The sequence below is a fragment of the Centruroides sculpturatus genome, unplaced genomic scaffold (assembly GCF_000671375.1).
Source record: "Centruroides sculpturatus isolate CEXI.00-Female unplaced genomic scaffold, Cexi_2.0 scaffold898, whole genome shotgun sequence".
Classification (NCBI taxonomy): domain Eukaryota; kingdom Metazoa; phylum Arthropoda; class Arachnida; order Scorpiones; family Buthidae; genus Centruroides; species Centruroides sculpturatus.
Genome location: NW_019385136.1, coordinates 129,551 through 150,750, shown reverse-complemented (window position 1 = coordinate 150,750; position 21,200 = coordinate 129,551). Strand labels below are relative to the sequence as shown.

Sequence of the window (21,200 nt, the reverse complement as noted above, 5' to 3'; positions counted from 1 at the left end):
GAAAAACGACGTAAGTCGAATTTACTTGTCTCCGAATCTACTTGTCACTAGGCTAAACCATAAATTACTATTCCCAGTTCTGTATTTTATTTATTAATGCATTTTTAATAATATATGGTTAATAAGAATCTATTTTAAGCTTACAAACAAATAAATTTCAGTTTTTAATAGAGTACAGAAAAAAGTAATCTAAATTTACGAATGCACGTACTGTTCTGTAAATACAGTACATACTTGTAAATGTATATATTTTAATATGATTTTATGTGTTTTAAACGCTTTTCTAGTGATATTACGACTTCAATATTTGTGGCGGACGGATGTAAAGTCGAATAAAATGACTTAAACTTGATTTTTATTTTTCCGTATACTTTTTTGACAAACGACATATAATCGGGAACGACGTAACTCGAAACGACGTAAGTCGAGGTATACCTGTATATACCATATATAGTTGTTTCCTATAATAAATAATGAAAATTATTTTCCTATAATAAATAATGAAAATTATTATTTTCATTATTTATTTTAGGAAGTTTGGAAATGCCATTAGAATACAAATATTGTATTTTAATAATATTAGTTTATAATAAGTATTATAATAAGTTATTGAAGATTATTTAAAACCTTTAAATAAATTTATCATAAAATTGGATAAAATAGAAATCATAATGTAATATGATTATTAGAAAAGGTACAATATCATACGAGACAGGAATATAATCTTATAGGAAAAGTAGAAAGACGTAAGAATTCAGTAAAGATATATAGCGCACTTGCATATAAAAATAATTATAAAAGATAGTACTGAGAGACCAGAAGAGAGAAATTTGATATTTTTTAAAGATATGCCTAATAATGCATAAGAGACAGTAAAATAATATGCTGTTAGTTATACTAAGTAGGAAGGTAGAGTAATTGCTTAATAACTATTAAAATTTTATTTTAACCATAAATTAACATATATTTGAATTAAACTCTGGAATACATTACATAATCGGTAACACATTTCAAGTTTACAAATTATTAAAATAATTAAAAGATTGTGATTTACCTATAGCATAAACTCATGGATACATTACTGTATTTACTTGAATATAAGATACTATCAAAGCTAAGATGCACTTTGATTTCTACTTTCTTACTGATAAATTTTTTTCTAAATAGACAACTTGAGACAAGTTTATTTTAACAGAATCAGTATTTGTTGCACAGTAAAATTATATACCACTGTATTGAAGTCAGAAACCACTTCACTTTCCATGTTAGGTTCTTCTGAATCAACACTGAATTTAATGCTCAAGTTTTTCCATGTGCAGTCATTCTCACTGCCATTTAAAACATTTGAAATGCAACATGTCTTGAGTGTGGCACAACTTTTATAATGATGTATTACATCAAATCTAAGATGCACACTATTTTCAGAGATATTTAACTTGAAAAAAGCATGTTTTTACATTTGAGTAAATACAGTAATTTTAATTAGCTCAATTCTTATGTGGTATTTCCAATAGCTATAAATATTTGATTCAATTATCTGAATTATAAGAGTATTATATTGATAAACTAGGCATTAATGGTTACATTCATTTCTTAATTTGTAAATATTTACATGAAATATATAAAATTAATAGGCATTACTTTTGCACATGCAATATACTTTAAGTAACTGCAACTCTATTACTTTAAGTATTAAATAGCAATAAATATCAATATGAATTACTTAATTAACATGGGCTATTAATCAATTCATTCATATATATACATATATAGTATTAAATGGTATTGTTGTTCTATTTATTTAGTAATTGTAAAAGTTAGATGAGATAGAAGACAAGGGTTTAAGCAAAATTAATAAATAATTGTAAGATTAGATTATGCATGATGCTTTTTTCATTTTGAATTTTGAATAAAAGAGATGTCTGACATAGTCTAATTTTAGAATCAAAACTTTTGATTCTAAAAACTGTAAAGTTAAATTTTTCTTAAATTTAAAGATTTTCATTCATAAGAATTTGTATTTCTTAATTCCACTGTTTATTTTTTCAAGTGCTTGACAAATTACAAATATCAATAAGTCTCAATAATATCTGAAAATAAGATAACAGATTGTAAAAAATGCTTCCTCTTAAACTTTTAAAATTTAGTTCAATGCAATATTTTTCTGGTATTTTTGAAACCGTGTCAGTAATTTATTTCAATTCAAACACAAATTATTTATCATATTCATACAGACACTTGGCAAATCACAGAATCAACTGAATAAAATTTAATTCTGTGATTTGCCAAGTGTCTGTATGAATACGATAAATAATTTGTGTTTGAATTGCAATATTTTTTACTTCAAATAATAAAAAAAAATAAAGTTAATAAAATAAATACAAATGAAATAATATTTTTAAATTAAAACTGATTTTTTTTATTCTTGCTAGTAAAAATGAGAAGCTTAGAAATTTTAATGTTTCTATTGCTTTATAATTCTAGAAACAAGACAGATTTTTCTTCAGTATAATAAAATTTCCTTTATATTTTAATTATTTCTTTTTGTTTGATTTAATGAATTGACCAGAATACACTTAATCAATTAAAAACAAAGATGATCTGGCAGATGAATGTGTATGCATTGTTTCTACTTTGCTAGATTGTGGGTTCAAATTCTGATTTGGGTATAGGTGTTTGTATTGAAAATTATTTTTTGGGAGTGCTTTAAATTTGCTAAAATAAGTTTTTGCTGCCTGTGACAATTAAAATTAAAAAATAAAGCAAGCGTCTATTTTTAATGAACTGTCTTCTCCTTATGTTCACATTAATTTAAAAACAATAGTAAATTATTAGATTGTAATTATTGTATTACTACTTTGTCAAAGAAAATAGATGTATAGATCAGTGACTGTTATATTAATTAAATATTGCTATTATTATTAATTAGATAATTTCAAATAAAAGAACAAAATGCTCTATTTTTATATCTTTACATCACTTTAAATTCTATTTTATTTTTCAAGAAAAATAGGATAAAGAATTTAGTTAATACATCACATTTAATATTACATATAATAAGACAGAATATTTATTTTATGTAATATACTTGCATGAAATATTTCCCTATTACTAATTAATATGATGCTTTAGAGCAGAAAACATTAAGAGAGCATTTGAATGAATCAGATTGAATTTGTATCCTGTTTACAAATTCTCATAATTAAACATATTTTAGATTTCATTTAAACTCAAATGTTAGGATTAAATACATGTTTTAATTGATTGTATATAAAAATTAAATCATATAAATTTTTAATATTAATTAAATTTAATAATTAACTACAATTATTTATTCAATAATAATTTATCTTCTTATAGTTTGATAACATTATTTAAATTTGATTTCCAGCAGTTTTTGTTTGTTAATTTCCCTTTTTATACTGAATGGCATTTTTTGTATTGATAAATACGAATTAATAATAATTTTTTTATTAATCATAAATAAAAATTTTAAATTGTATATTTTACTTTACTAAGATATAAATATACATCAATTATTCTTATTATATTTAATAGTAATAATGTATATAAGAGTAAATTTGTCTGTCAACAAACAATCAATTCCTAGTTACTTATTGAAACACAAATAAATTGATTGACCCTTGACAGTTGGGTTGGGAATTACTGGTCTACATAAAATGTAATCTTTGTACATGAGATGGAATATTCTTATATATTAAAAAGTATTTTTTTTTTTAATTTCATATTAGTAAACATGTTCTAAATTTTTTATTTTTTCTTAATTTAAAATATTTTGAATTTTATTATAAAAATAAAAATAAATAAAGAACACAGTATTTTATTTTCAGGTTAGTATTTTAAAAAAACAATTCTATTTCTTTGCAATACATTTTTAGAAAAATTCATTGATAAATTATAATAAATTCTAAGTAGATTACATATTTATACTAAATAAATCTAAAGAATCATCTTATTTTTTTCAAATTTCTTCAAATATATTTTAATTAGAACCTTATTCAAAGCAGATGCTTTAGTTTTCCTATTATTGGAGTCATTATGAAAAATGTTATTTATATATAGAACTTCTTACAGATATGTTTTAAATGGTAGATATATAAATAACTATTTTACTATTGTTATTAAAATCTTAGCATAAACAAATATATTCTACTAAAAGAAATAAATGATCACTTATAAATGAAATTTAATGTTAAAAATATAAATTATGTACATCATCATATAAACCTACTTAACTCTACCTGTCTTCCTATAGATGATTGCCATGTAACTGTTTCTAATCAATTCTCTCTCTGAATAGATTTTAATAAAGTATACCAATCACTGCTCTTATATTAGCCATTTCTAACATCTGACTCATCCATCTATAAATAGCAATCTCAGCCTGTCTGATGTGCTTATCCTTCTGTTCTTTAGTTTACTTGTAACTTAACTACAAGTCATATTATCATAACTTGGCTACATTTCTCTTTCTACTTGCATTTCTAAAGATTTTGTTTTTTATATTTTTATTTACAAGATTCTTATGATTCATGGATATGTTGGAATGTTCTACAGATTCCAGTGATTTAAACCATGTTCCTCAAGTAAATGGAAAGGTAGCTATTGATGAGATGCCTGCTGAACCTACATCAAATAATTCATTTATTTCTTCAACACAGCAAGAAATGTTATGTTACAGTATAGGTGAGTAATCTAAACATTTTATTTTTTTTATTAAAGAATGAATCAATCTGAAAAAATTTACAAATATATTTGATTAAACTTAAACATTTGTTAAGATATTATAACAACGTATATTGCTGATAGTTTTATATTTATGCTGAAAGTTTAGATCTGTTTAGTGACATTATTACATTCAAATGATATTAGTATTATTATTGTAATGTTTACAAATACTTTATTTAATTTAGTATAATTTGCTCATGTAATGAAGTTATTTATAATTCATATGGAATATAATCTCTATGAAAAGAGTAATTAAATTTTGATTTGGTTTATTATTGAAACATTAAGTTTTGGAAACAAATATTTACATAAATAAGTATGTAAAAAAATTATTTACTTTATTATTTATTACAAAAATTTTATAAGGTTATGTTTAATGGGGCAAGAAATTATATTCTGTGGAAATGACAAATTACTCAAAATAATAATAAATTTAATCTGTCAAATTACCATAATTTTCTGCCTATATGGCATGTAACCAGCATAAGTTTTTGTTGACAACAAAATGTTTGTCCTTATATAATTTACACAAGTTTACATCATAATTTACTGGCTTTTTGGCTTTTCAGTAATGAAATAATGAAATTTGTAAGGATATTTAAGAATTAAAAAAAAAAGGTACAGGTAACACCCGTATAACACGGTAGTTATGTTCCAAAAAATTGCCGTGTTATGCAAATCCGTGTTATACTAAACAAAGAACTAATACGAAAAGGAGGGTTAGGTTCCAAAAATTAAAAAACATGCTAGTATATTTTCATAATTAAGATAAATATCTTCATTAAAATTTTTTTAAGTGAGACATAATATAAATTAATATAAATTAAACAATGTTTTCTTCGTTATCACTAAAAACACTATTAATTAACCGAGAGCATTTTCTTTTTGGCAAGTTATCCTTATCCTCTGAACATTTTTCTGCATTATCTTCAGATCCATGCTTTACCTTTTGCAAAATGTATGTAATTTTAGATTGCTTGCTTCTAGTTAAAAGGTCTTTATAAATTTTCTTATATGGTGCTAAGCACTTATGAAGAATAAAGCAAGTATGGAATAAGGGAAAAACATTCGGCAACATCAGAAGCAGAAGCGTCGTGATCTAGCAACATTGAAACAAGTTTCGAGAAGGACCACATGTATTGACAGAAGGCGAGAAGAGAAAATTTACATACTTAAGTACTAATAGTTTATGAAAATTATTATTTTCATGAACTATTATTACTTAAGTATGTAAAAATTTATTACATTTCGTGTTGCACGAGGGTTTTACCAAATTCTCGAACCGTGTCAGAGTGAATCCGTGCTATAAAAGTACTGTGTTATACGGGAGATGGTACCAATTCTCAAACCATGTTAGAGTGAATCCGTGCTATAGAAATGCCGTGTTATACGGGGTTACCTGTACTCTCAAATGTGGGAAAGAAATTAAACAATATGTTTTAAAGTGGTACAATAAAACTTAAAATCCAGAATTATGAAATAATCAGTTCTTGATTTCAATCTTTCAACTTATGACAGCTGAAATTGGCTTATTAAGAAAATTATTTTTGAGTCCAAACAATCACTTGCACTTGCTAAAAGCATAGTATAATTATTAAATTTTGTTAAATGTAATATTGTAATGAACAATAAATATACATTTTATAACAATAATAGCCATATTTGTATTTAAATAATACTTAGGTTTGTGCCATTAGTATACAAAAGTCAAAAACAAAACTGTCTGCCAAGTTGCTTTGTCTAGGAACATGGTTATCTTCCTTGCATTTTCAATAATCTTTGTGTTAATAAAATATTATAATTAAGTAACAAGTTGTGAAAAATATCCAAAAATCTTACAGTTTTGTATGTTTTCATCTTACCAAAAGACTTGCATCAGCATCAGAAACTTATATTCAAAATTCATGTTGAAACATATAGTGAAGTTTGAATAAATGTTTCTGATATTGTTTCTTTTGGTGAGATGAAAGCATAAGAAATCCACTATATATATATTCTTTGTAGCTTATTACTTGTAAAAGTTACTTATCCATTTTGAAGAAATAACATAATTAAATTGCCCCTTTATAAGAACTTCATCTACTGGAACAAATATGAACAATGATGATGAAATGTCTTGTCGTATCAAGAAGACTGAAAGTCTTATTGATATGATAAGATATCAGACTCAGATGCTATTAATTGTTATTATTTATGCTAAAGCATCTAAAGCTAATATTAAAATGTACTTTATACGAAGGTCATCGTGGAGATGTGTAATGGGGAACAACAAACATGTAAATAATACTATATTCCATTCATAAGTAGAAGTGAATGGGTCTGTAGACATCTTTGTTTTATGCATCTACCTGATGCATAAACAAGACATTTTATCATTTCAAGAAGATTTCCAAATATAATAAAAAGTAAATAGATTTTATAGACATTTTTTAATGTTATGGAAAAATTATTATATATATTAAATGCATTGGTGTATGATTCACACTATCAAAGGCAGAAAGTTTTTAACACAAAATCCAGAGGCAGGAAATTATGTTAATTAATATAGAAAATTCAGAATGATTTGGTTTTACTATATTGATTTTAATTTTGCTAAGTTTTTAAATTTCTCTAAATTTCATTAAAACCTTATTTCATTTTTTTTAAAATGCAGTGTTTATTTAAAATTCGTTTTGTTTTTGAAACTTTGTTAAAACTATGTGGTTAAAATAATTGCTATTTAGAAATGTAATAAAATTACTTTTATTATAATTTTCAATATTTTTGAAAAGTTAATTTTGCAATTTAAAATTATATGATATTTGTCTTTAATTTTATTTAAATTTGAAACAATCAATTTACAAAAAGAAGACAATAAAATGTATAAATGTTGATTAATAAAAAAGCTCCCAATTGTAAAACTATTAGAATTTTATTTTACTTTATTACAAAATTCAGTACGAATTCTTTGTGGATAAAAATGAATTATAAAAATGATTATTTTGATTTTTTAAAAATTATTTTTGTTGGAATTAATCATTGGATGGTTAAAGATAATGAAATGCTCTCTTAGTGCTTGCAGTATAGAAAAAGTGATAAAATTATAAATAAATATAAGCTAAATTATCATAAATAAAAATAAAATAAAGTCAATTCTTATCACTTTTTTATTTTTTTATATTAATTTCTAACCATTGCCATTTTCTTTCTTTATTTTAAATACTTTTTGTAATGAATAAAATTAAGTAATTTTATGCCAAATTAAGTGCAGTTGCTACATTTTAGTAAATTTTATGATTGAAATTAATCATTAAATTTACTACCAGTTGACAATTAATGAATAATGGATTATTTAATGATTAGAATTAGCCATGAAGTGTGTGATGTTGATGTGATTCATTGCATTTGTGCTGTGATTTATATTTGCTTGTTACATTTTTGATAAATATGTAACATATATTGTTCCTTAGTTTATGAACATAATTCAACCTGGAATATTTTCTAAAGTCATTTTATTCTAAAGCCAGCTTTACAAATATACATACATCTTAGCAAAAAGTGCTGTGTGTAAATTACATAACAATGGACATAATATCAATAAAAGCTTAATATTAAGTTTAGTATATGGTGTTGAATATTGAATTATCTTGACTAAAATGTACCCTACACATCAATGAACATTCCGTAACATTTACAGCAATATATCAAGTGTCATAATACAAAACATAGCTCAGTGGTTCATTTGGTAAATGTAAATTACTTTCACTTACAAATAGAAATTTCTGGTTAAACTGATAAATTGAGAGACTAATTTTTTCTAAAACAGTTTTTGTCTTTAAAAATTCATAATTTGAGGATTACTTTTATATATTTTTAAAATCAATTATATATAATATAATATAATTGATTATATCGCTATCTAAAACTAAAAATACATTGGAAATATTTATGCATTGCGTGTTCTTATTATTACTGTTTATAGTGATGTCAGGAATCGTTAACATTGATGTAAAATTTCATTACGATCAACCGCTTTNATATAATGTGAAATTAAATGAGAACATTATATTATTATATTAAATAATATATATATATATATATATATAAAATATTGAATGAGAACATTTTTTAGTATTAATTGGAGTTCAGTTTAAAATTTAATTATGATTCTTGTTGACAAAATTATTTTTTATTAATTAAAAAAAGCACTCATGTACGCTACTTGCAATTGTTCTTTATTTTGCTGACACGTTCAGATTCTTATCGTGTTTTACTCTTGATGTAACAAAATATTGGCACTTGTTAACTATTTATTTTGTTAACTTGTTAACAAATTAAATACTTAAATTTAATTTGTTAACTTATAATCTCTTTTATCAAGTTTGATAAATTGATTCTATTTTATGGAAAAAATGAAATATTTTGGAATTTTACTAACAGAATTAAAAAGGATAAGGAAAAATAAATTATTTTATATATATTAATTGTCTCTATGGAAGAACCATAAGTCTGAAATTTCAAATATATAAACCACATCAGCTTGGAGTTAATATGCAAATATATGTGTAAATATTGTAGGATTTTTCAGCAAGTTTTAAAGCTAAAAGTTACATAGAAATAGAAACTAAAAGTTTATATTTATTTATTATATGATTTGGAGTGGTATTAGTAGTTAAAGTCTCAAACATTTTAATAATTAAAGTTAATTTTTAATTTAATTAATAATTTCAGAAATACCATAAAGAAGAGAAACTGCTCTTCAGTTGATTGTTTCATCTACACATTTTAAAACTATTAATTAAAAATTTAATTCTGGTCATCAAACTATAAAATTAATTTTTTTTTTAGAATAAATTGTATTTATATGTTTGGTTTATAATGTTGGACTATTTTAATTCATAGTATTTTAAATATTCATTTTTTTCCATTTTTATTTTATGTTATACTTTATATAAATTTGTCTAGAGTAAAAATGTTTTCTTCTGAATCACTATAAATATACACTTTGGATTTATCTTCTCTTAAATATTTAAACAAAATATTGTACAACAACGACAAAAACAAATACAGCGGAACCTTGGTATATGTCTGCTTTAGAATACGTCCAATTCGGAATACGTCCTGTTTGGATGAAACAGATTTTGCTCAGTATACGACTTTTGTTCGTATACGACATAATTCAATTATATGCGCCATCTATGAACAAGTAGCACTATCGGTGTATTACACTAGACTAGACGTTCACGGTGCTATGGTTTATAACTTTGTTAAATTTCTTCTGATTTTAATTTGTAACATTTTATTATTTTTATTAATCATAAATTGCAAAAGGGCAACAGAAAAATAAGAAAACGACTAGAATCACAACGGAACTGAAAAAAGAGATTGTTGAGAAATATGAAGGTGGCACGCGTGTTCGAGATTTAACGAGATTTAACTGTTGCATTCCGTATTCCGAGAACGACGATATTGACAATCGTGAAAAATAAAGACATTATTAAATTTGCTAACGTTGCGAAAGTTGGGTTAAATCAATTTCTAAACAGAGATCGAATACATTAGATCATGTTGAGAAATTGCTTTTGTTTTGGATAACTGAAAAACAGTGTGCCGGCGACAGCGTATCAGAAGAAATTATTTGTGAGAAAGTTAAAAGGATACATGCTGATCTCATGAAAAATCAAGCAGAAACTAGTGAGGAAAGCAAGGTGTTTAAAGCCAGCCATTTTTTTTTTACGTGAGAACGGATTAATCATTTTTACATTACTTCGTATGGAAAAGGTTGGTTTGGTATACGTCTTATTCGGTATAAGTCCAAACACCAGGAACGGATTAAGGTCGTATACTGAGGTTCCACTGTATATAAGAATTAAATTACTGTTTACTAACTTAAAATAAGATGATGATAAAGAATAGACATTTTTCAAGTAAATACTAGAAAATGTATGATGTATTTTGAAAAGACATTATTTTTCATGTTTATCCTTTCTTAGCACAAATAGATGATGATATATTTTAATATATTCCCAAATATCTGTTAAACAAAAATGTATAGTTTTTTTTGAACAAAATAAATATCTACATGTATAAACAATCATTGAAATCATTAACTATTAGTTAACACCTGATTATTTTAAGCTATACAGTCAAACCTTACTTTTCAAAGAAATCAGTTCATGAACAGAATTTCAAACTCATCATTGCACTGGTTGCTGTATGATAAACGTGGCAACTGGTGCAATTATGAGTTCAAAATCCCAAACAAGCTACTTGGCAAGAGTCGGCCACAGAGTAGAGAGATATAGATAGTCGACTCCCTGTACTTCATGTGTTAAAGAAAGTTGATGGCCCAACCAATCAACAAGAAGACTACCGATTTGGAAGTTAATGGCACTGCGATCACATTGCATTATTAGACGTCACGACACAAATCATTAATGTTGCTTTTTAAATTGGATTTCAGTGTGCATGCGGGAAAGATACTACTGAACTTATGTTTTTCAGTATGCACCACATTTGAATTTAAATCAAATTAATTAATAAAAATCACAATAATTGACATTCACACAATATAAATGGCATTCAAGAATTTGTGTTTAAAGGTGCTTAAGTCCAACTAAATAACAAAGGTTTATCATATATTATATAAACCTACTTAACTCTACCTGTCTTCCTATAGATGATTGCCATGTAACTGTTTCTAATCAATTCTCTCTCTGAATAGATTTTAATAAAGTANTTTTTATGCATGAAATATAGCTAAAAAGGAAAAGAAAGGCTTTTGGGGATCAGGAATGGATTAATTCATTTTATATTGTTTTTTATGAAAAAATTTGTTTCAGTTTCAGAACAACTTTTAGGAACAAATTATGTTTGAAAACCAAGATGTGATTGTATTTTGATTAAAATGTATTAATTTATAATAGATAGCTGTTTAATTGCATAAAGTTCTGTAGTAATTAAATTGTATGATTAGAACAGTGTTTCTCTAACTTTGTGTTCAAAGATCGGTTTCTTTTTCTATTTCAATCCTTGTGGACCAGTATTTTGTGAAATTAAAACTTATAAAACAGAGAATGGAATTCAAATGTATTTTTCATTTTAATTTTTAGACTGAATTAATAAGAAAAATACAATAACAAAATTTGGTTTTAATTATTTTGAGAAAATTAATTTGTGGACTGTTTTCAAAACAATTCTTCAGGTTGATTTCACTAACTAGTCCATCCCTGGCACTAAATGTTTATATACTTTATTACAAGTAATAAAGAAAACAAAAGTAATAAAATATGTTTTTAAATAATTTTATTAATATAATACATAAATATTACGAAATTTTAAGTGAAATCCTTTCACGGCTTGGTAATAAATTGTTTGTGGATCAGCATTGATCAGTGAATAGTTTATTACTCATACTGTTGTCTGTGAACCACAGGTTGAGTGAAAAACTGGATTCTGGATTAAATCATCATATCAATGCTGATGTATTTCCTGCTAGACAGTAAAGACTTAGTTAACTACATATAACATTTTTTAAAAGAAATATGCACAATGCAACTGGAAAACAGTTCAAAACACAAAGAATACGAGTGTATAAAAGTGACAAACACCCGGACATTATAACTTTTAAACTTGTAAAAAAGTATCATGGGAGAAATACTTCAACATTCCAAAATAGAATGTTAGAAATTTATATTAATCTAGTGAGTAGACCTTATGCTGGACTATAAAGTAGTCTGAAAATGCTTGCTCATTGATTAAAATATTTTCTGGAAAAGTAGAAAAGGTTATTCTTTGTGATTTTAACATTTTGTGATACTATAATCATCAATACTTTTAATAAAAATAATCATAATAATTTAAAATATATATATATACAAAATAAGCTATCTCACAGTGAAACAGTTAAATAGATAATGACTACTTTTACACAAATGAAACAAAAACCTCTTGTGAGCTTTGCTGTCCAAGATTCTAAAAAGGTGGTATGGTTGTTCTACTAGATATGTACAGTACATTTGTATATTTATAGCTTGTAAATATATAAAATTCTGTTTTATTGGAGACAGTTTTTCAAATCATAATAATTCTGAATAAATTAAAACGATTTTCACATTTAAAAAAATTCTAAAAATATATTGTACTTAAATAATAATAAATTTAAAACACTTAAAACAAGAATAAAATTAATAATTGTTAGACTGATCAAAATATTCTGAAGAAATGTATTATCAGAAAATATATTTTGTTATAAGTTTGCTGCATATAATTTATTACTAAATAAATAAGCATCTCTGAAACAATATTCTAATTCAAAAATTAATTACAAGTAATATTTAAGCCAGAGAATAATTTTGAAAGTATTTAATAATTAAAAATATTAGTTTGAATGATTATTTTCTATCTTCGTCTATTTAACTTGACTAAAATTGTAAATTGTAATTAAAGAATAAGATTGCATGCATCAATCTTTTCATCTGTTAACTGCATTAACAATCAACAATATAGATTTTACAATTGTGACTCTCAATTCTAACAAATTGCATTCGGTAACATACAAGCATTAATAATATAATTATTCAGTAATTTAACATATTACCCTAAAACCTTGGCTATAGGCCATCCTCGTGTATAAGCCACAAAAACAAAAGCTGTAAAGGAGCGTTGACTTCTTCACAGATAAGATGCTGTAGACTTATGATCAGTAGGAAAGGAACAGCATCAGGAATGATTGTTATTTATATAAATCTCACTGTGCTATATATTTTATATGTATACTAGAGTTAATTATCATATCTTTAACTTGACATAATAAATTTTATGAAAATAAATATTTGTTTTTATGGGTAGCTACTAAATTTCGTTGCCATTTTTCTTTTATAGTGTAGTTAGTGTTTACTGGTAATCCAATTTTTCATGTTGTGTACAGGCCACATGCAATGAATTTTACAAATTTAACCTTGTATTGGCTTTGGCCTGTAGTCAACATTTAGGATATTTGAGTTTTTGATTCATAAAAGCTTGAGAATTATTGATTTATACTAATTATGATATTCTAAAAAAGAATATTATTAATTAGTTGTTTAGTTATATTTTATCACAAGGCCTGACATTAGCACTCATTGTGAGGCAAAAGCTATGTCAGGAGATTTCTTTCTTGTTTCTTTTATGTTTCTCAAGCCACAAAATGTGCAAATAAGTGCCTTTGAGGAACACTTTGAATAAGGAAGCAAATCACAATAAAACCCTACTGTAGCGTGTAGAACTTGCTAATATAAAATGATTTCTCCATCACAATAATGTCAGATTGCACATTGTCAGTATTGTGCAACCTGTATTACAGTTAAAGCTGAGATCCTGCCAAACCCCCATATTCACTGGATTTATCACTATGTGATTTTTTTTCTGTTTCCACAATAAAGCTCTTGAGACCAAGTGCTTTGCATCTGATGAAGAGGTAAGCAGAGCCAGAATGACAGTTCTTTGACATTAGTCCAAAACTGGATTGCCAAAAACCATCTGTTATGTAGACATGGCAATTGCAATGTTATATACAAGTCAAATGAAAGTACTTTAAGCATGACAAATTTTCAGATGTAAACAGTAACAATAAAGAAAAATCTAGCATTATTTCACAAATTAAATGATCAGTTCAAGAAGGATATAAGTCCATAGACCCATGTTTACAGATACACAAAAAAAAACTGTGTTATATCCAAAGTATTTGAAATTGGACTTTCTCTGGTGCCTCATAGTTAAAACTCACATGGAGGATTTATGTTCCACAAAATCTGTCCAGTAGGTCAATGTTGACACAGTTGTGACCATGCAAAATCTGTGGACATAAACCCGTATGTTACATGCGAATATTTTGGTTGATGTTAATGCACTTACGATTCAATATTATGAATTTTTATTCAAGATATTGTTATCCAAAATGTGTTCTCAGTTATTGGAATGCTCCCAAAGAACTAGCAAATCAATGAAATCTGCATGTTTCAGATTAAACGTTGCCTCCAACACAAAACTATGCTTTTTGCATTAAACCAATCAACATTATGATCAGTTATCTACATACTGTATGATACAGTAATTCTAACTATATAGAGAAAATAATTGCAAAAAAAACCTTAATATTATATTAAACAATTAAATATGCCCTCTTAGTGCTCTTACTTGTTTATTTGGTAAGTGTAATTAGGTAGAAAACATTTCCGGGAAGTTTTTTATTTGTTGAATTGCAATAAAAAGATAAACAAGGTTCAGTAAGAGTGCATTTAGTAGAAAGACTTTATTTGAAAATCTGGCAACATTGTCCTCTACAATAGAACATACAATATATCCATGAACTTTTACCATTTTTATCTGTTGCTTTCCCACAAGCATTTAAGAAGTATCTATGTCTTCAGACATATGCGCTTAATACACACTTGTGAACTTGGAATGCTTGTGACAGCCGACAATTAGGTATGGTGTATATTTCTATTAAAAGGACAGATGAAATCACATGCACAGAGAGCAAAATCCCTGATGACACAAAACCAGCCATTTGTGGATATATATCCCTCTTGCACCAACCTCTTCATACAATTGGCCTTTGCATTTCTACAGATTTTTCTTCTCTTTTCGTAAATTTTGTTGTTTGAATATTGTTCTTTCATTACAGGTATTTATTTTAGATAGTAAAATAAAATTNTTTACATGAGAACGGATTAATCATTTTTACATTACTTCTTATGGAAAAGGTTGGTTTGGTATACGTCTTATTCGGTATAAGTCCAAACACCAGGAACGGATTAAGGTCGTATACTGAGGTTCCACTGTATATAAGAATTAAATTACTGTTTACTAACTTAAAATAAGATGATGATAAAGAATAGACATTTTTCAAGTAAATACTAGAAAATTTTTGGATAATTTATATCAGTGAATGTATGTCAAGTGATGAAACGAAGTCTCGATTGATTTCGTTTTAATTTAACACAAAAATTTTAATATTTTATAAAGAAAATATATTTTTTATAAAATTATCTCAGATCAATATAATTTTAAATATAATATTTACACTTACATTTAAAAGTTTTTGAATATAAACTTTTTGAGTGTAAATTGTGGTTATAAAGTATTTATATATATGCCGATCAAAAGAATTTGTGAATGAGTTTCTATATCAAATTTATTGATTTTTTTTCATATAAATATCAATTAAGTTGTTTACAGCAATTTATTGTATAGTTTAGAGAAATATTTCTGCTATAAAGTATTCACTTCTATAGATATTTGATTCTATTTCAAGTTTGTCTGCACCTGTCCGTTTCTGTTATTGGTTATAAGAGTAATCTAATCACTTTGGTTACTTAGCTAAATTAATACTCATTTAACAGTAGTAAAATTTAAATAATGCTAATGTTTTTGGTCTGGTTAATGGGCCATCCTCAGATGTGGACAATTAGAAGTGGAAGTTTCAACTTACAACTGTGTAAAGTTACATTAAGTAAACTATTATTGTTTATATTCTAATGGTGGAAATAGTGATAAAATCATATAATTAATAAAATGTTTATAGAATATTTGAGTGCAAAGGGCCAATATTTGAATTTGACAACATAATCATCAAATATTTGTTTACTTTTCTAGTTTAGTTTCCCAATGCCTGGAACATATAATGAGTTTTTCAGCTCTTTTCTCTGTGGACACTTCTTTCATTGTGGATTTGGTTGGACCCACATTGGGGGCAGCCAGATGGTGAACAATGGTACCCAACATATTTGAGACAGGCTATTAACAAAAAAATCTATGAAATTTTCAATTCGGATTTGAACGCTGGTCTCCATAGTGGCAGGCCAATGCTTTTACTGCCCCAGCTGTACTGCTACACATAAAACTACAAAATTCTTGAATTTATTATCTTATTTTGGACTTTTAATATTTATTTGATTAACATTGAAATGAAAAATAAACCTTGATTCAAAGCTGTGAACACGGGAAGGATTTGGAGGGTTTAACTAATTTGGGAAGAGTAAAAAAAATTAATTAAAACAAAATAACCATTTATTCTGTACCTGTTCAGTTACTTCTTAGTATACTGTATTGTATTACTTTACATATGTAATTGTAAAAATTAATAAACTACATCATGAAAGATAATTTTAAACCTCACCCTTTCAAAAATTCTGTCTTCATTTTAATAAAATTGCTATAATGGTTCCAACTAATAATACAGATCTCTCCTGATCCTATTACAGAATAAAATAATGTAAATTTAAAATTTTAACATCAGTAAATTAACAAAATATAATAACAGCTTTATCATTTGAAAATTTGAAAAAATTTGCTATTTTATATTGTTTGAAAAGTAAAAATTGGAATATTCTATTATATTAAAATTTATATGAATTATATTTGAAAGATTATTTGAAAACTAAAGTATTTTAATTTTTTTCTAACAGTTTGAATCTTTTAATTATGGAATATTTATATTCTGGAAATGTTTATAAATTTATTAAAAATTGACTTCTGTACTATATTACTATTTTTAGTTACATCCATTAACTGAAATTAGGAGTTGAATAATAATATTTTTATAGTATTTCTGTGTGACTAAACTTAAACAGTAACTAATAATCATAAATAAAAGAACAAAATATACTTTTTGAAATAAGTTTCAATGATTTATTATGAGCATTTTATTAATTTGGATAATCAGATAGTCTTGATTGCTTCACATTTTCTTACCAATCTGGCAGCAAAATTTCTTAAAACATAGTTCCTCATTTGCCATATTGTATGTTCATATCTCTACTTTGGGCATGGATGTTTACATTTGTCAAATTATAATGATGTTTGATGATGATCAAGCACTGTAACCATAATTCAGGGTGTCCGAAAAGTTAACTTGCAATAAGAAATTTGTAATGATGTTAAAGTTGTACGTACGGTATTGCTTACAAGACTGTAAATTGTTCATTTGGTATCAGTTGACCAGTTATATGTGAACAGTATTGCATACAATATACAGGTCTTGTATATAATACTGTATGTGTAACTTTAATGTCATTACAAATTTCTCACTGCACAGTAACATTTTGGACACTCTATACCATATGAATTTTCCTTATTAAATTAATAATAATAATAATAAAACAGAAATCTGGTACAGCCATCTTACATTGAATCTGTCCAAAAATAAAAAAGGAATTTATTGGCCAGTTTTATTTTTCATCTTTTGTATGTTTATTGCTCCATTTTTATAAAAACTATAATTTATTTATAATTTGAAATACTGATATCTAGGAACATAAAAACATTAAAATATTAGATATATTACACAAAATAAATGTTTCCTTTTGTTCCATAGAATCATCAGTTCTGTCAGAGATATCAACTATGAATTTGGCAGCATTGGAGGAAGTACCACCAAGCGAAGAAGAATCTATTGTAGTTCCTTCAGGAAATGATTCTTCAATACCTGTAAATGATATAGGTCCTATTCCACCCCCTCCAATGTTTTCTTCACCATCACCAATATTAGGTTCAAGATATCAAACAGGTATTTATGATTATTTTAATACACCAAAATAGCAAATTCATTTTGTCACACATAGTAAAAGTTGTTCTTTTGAACCAAAACATACTAATTACATAAGTAATTTAGTTCCAAACGAATTTGTCTGTGGGAGAAAAAACATCATTTTGCTTACTGTTCTGCTATACTTTTAATATTTATTTATCTTTCATAACACATTTTTTACACTTATCACATGCTCCTAATAATATATATACTTTATCTATTGATATTATATAGTTAAATCTTTAATCTCTTTGTTAGTCTTTCCTTTGTGGTACTTCCACCATTATGTTCTGTCTGATATACTTAATTCCTTTTTCTAGTTATTTTATGATGATTTAATACACAATCTACTAATGTTACAGTATTTTTACCTGTAATAATTTTCAGTTGTCATTAATTTAATACAAGACAGTATTAATATTATAAACAAATTACTTAAATTAATATAAAGAAAACTAAAGTTGTGGTTTTTAGTCTATTGAAATCATTGCCCAATATTAACAGTCATATAATCAGTATCTGCAATTTATCTTTAATGTTAGGAATAACATTTGACCTAAAGTTCACTTTTAGTCTACAAATTGATGAATTAATCAAAGTGTTTCTGTTTTACCTTTGCATAATATGGTGCATTTTACAACCATTTTTGTTTTATTTTAAAACGTCCACTTGACATTCTTTACAAATGTTTGACCCCTAATTGACTTTGCCTTATCAGTGTGGGTTTCTATTTCTCCTTATCTTCTGAAATAACTCAGTGCAGAAATCTCTAAAATTTATCTTTTTTTTTTTTATTAAATAGTCTATTCCATTTGCCCTTCATTAAATCCCCCAATGTTGCTCACATTTGCCTTGGTCTCCTTTTTAAATGTATAACTATTCTGATCAATTATATACTTATAGGTATGTTAACAGTCTACTATCTTCACACTACATCAGCATAAGAATTTCTACTGTACACACTAGGATTTTGTGCCCCTATGTTTCCTTTTGATGCCTTGACATGATAATACTCCCTTTTTTACCAATATTATAAATCTGTTAATAATATCGAGAACTTACCATACTTGTAATACCATATATACAGATTGTATTGCAAAAAAATAACTTTATACTATTTAAATAAATCTTAACTATTTTTTATTGTTTTAAACTTTCTTGTTTAAATGTTACTGTAATATTTCATCAGGATTTGTTTTAAATATTCCTTGCAATGGAGGAAGCATTTATTGTATTTGTGACATTGTTCTGTAAATGTGATAAATAAGTAAATTAATTAATATTAAAAATATTATTTATAGAGAGATGTTTGCTCTATTATTTTTGTATCTCATCTTTATATGATATTGTATATATCTGCATTTTGAAATTAGATTTATTTATTTTAGATTTATTTTAGAAATGACATTAAATGTTTCAGATGTATGGTTATAAACAGAAAAAGGAAATTAATTACTTTTTTGAATTCTTCAAAAACTTTCTTTTCACTACAGTTTAGTTTTATACCATTTTACTAAACACTTGGTATTTTTTTTATCACATTCAAAAAGTTCTTCTGCTTTCTATTTAGTACTAATGATTTTTCTTTTCAGTATTGCATATACACTGGTGGAAAATGAAATCCCAACACCAAGAAAGAGTTGTACTAGATAAATGAAATTTGGTAGGCATGTTTTTCATATCTGAAAGATGATGTCTATTAAAATTTCGCACTAGATGAGTAAGAGTGATGCGAGTAGCACCACTATGAACGTACAAATCACATTTGCTGTAAATATGTGCTCTACAGAGTGTTGACTTGTTACCTTGGCTAAATGGGAGAAAGATTTGGTGATCTCGCAGATCACCAAATCTTTCTCCCATTGAGCACATATGGGACATTATTGGACGAAAAATTAAGTGTCACTCACAACCAGCATTAATTGTTGACTGATTGACAGGCATGGAACTCCATCCCACAAAATTACTGTACGACAGAATGCATGTACGTTTGCATGCTTGCATTCAAAATTGTGGCAACTACAACGGTTATTAATGTACCGCCATTTTACATTTGAAATGGATCTTCTCTCACATATTTTAGCCTGTGATCTTAAAAATTCAATCAAATAAATGTGTTACCTAGACAAATGCTTTGCCTGAATTTCATTCCTCTAAACTTATTTTTTCTTGGTGTTGGGATTTCATTTTCTGCTGGTGTATTTTAGACTTCTTTAGAATGAATATTTTCCAGAATCTCAAAGACTTAGTTTTTCTTTTGCTATGATTTAAACTTTACTCTCATGTTTTTGTTACAAACAATGAAGTATTATGGCACAGTATAAATGTATATTAAAAACAAGAAGAATTCAAAATTGTTGAAGTAGTCAAAATACAGTATTTCATTTGATCAAGCACTTTTTGGATTTTATCATATCTTCTTCAGATCATATACATTCAAAATTATGACAGTTTAAACGGAACATCTATATATGCTTATGAACTTTTGAATCAAACCAATCAATAGCATAAGTTTGAACTTTTTTAAGACATATACAATTCCTGTGTTAACAGATACATATACAATATGCCTGTGTATGGATTGTGTGTCTTAAAAAAGTTCAAACTAATGTACAAATCCTATTACTATATATACTGTATTTACTTGCATATAAGACAAGGTTTTTATTCATTTTTCACTGCTTCAAAAACCTAATGTCGTCCTATATGTGCAAGTGAAGGATTCTTTTCGTTTTTTCTATAATTTTTGTAAACTGTATATTTTTATTTAAAAACAAAAATATTTTTTCTGGATTGTTTGAATCATTCTTGTGTATTGTCAGGAGTAAAGATGAATAGCAATAGGAAAAACAAAGCTTTTGAATTGAATTCCAAAATTATACGGGAGCTAGATATAAGTTTT

At 25.9% G+C, this 21,200-nt stretch overlaps 1 protein-coding gene across 7 annotated transcripts in view; it reads left to right on the top strand.

Moving 5' to 3' along the window:
- Positions 1–21,200, top strand: part of LOC111635279 (phosphatase and actin regulator 4-like) — a 96,197-nt gene that overhangs the window by 44,049 nt on the left and 30,948 nt on the right. For 6 of the 7 annotated variants that reach the window (XM_023380196.1, XM_023380194.1, XM_023380199.1 and 3 more), the window contains exons 4-5: positions 4,579–4,707; positions 18,086–18,277. In XM_023380196.1, the coding sequence (XP_023235964.1) occupies positions 4,579–4,707; positions 18,086–18,277 (321 nt within the window). Of the gene's footprint in view, positions 1–4,540; positions 4,708–18,085; positions 18,278–21,200 lie in introns of all 7 variants that reach the window. The other variant, XM_023380201.1, reaches the window with a different exon arrangement.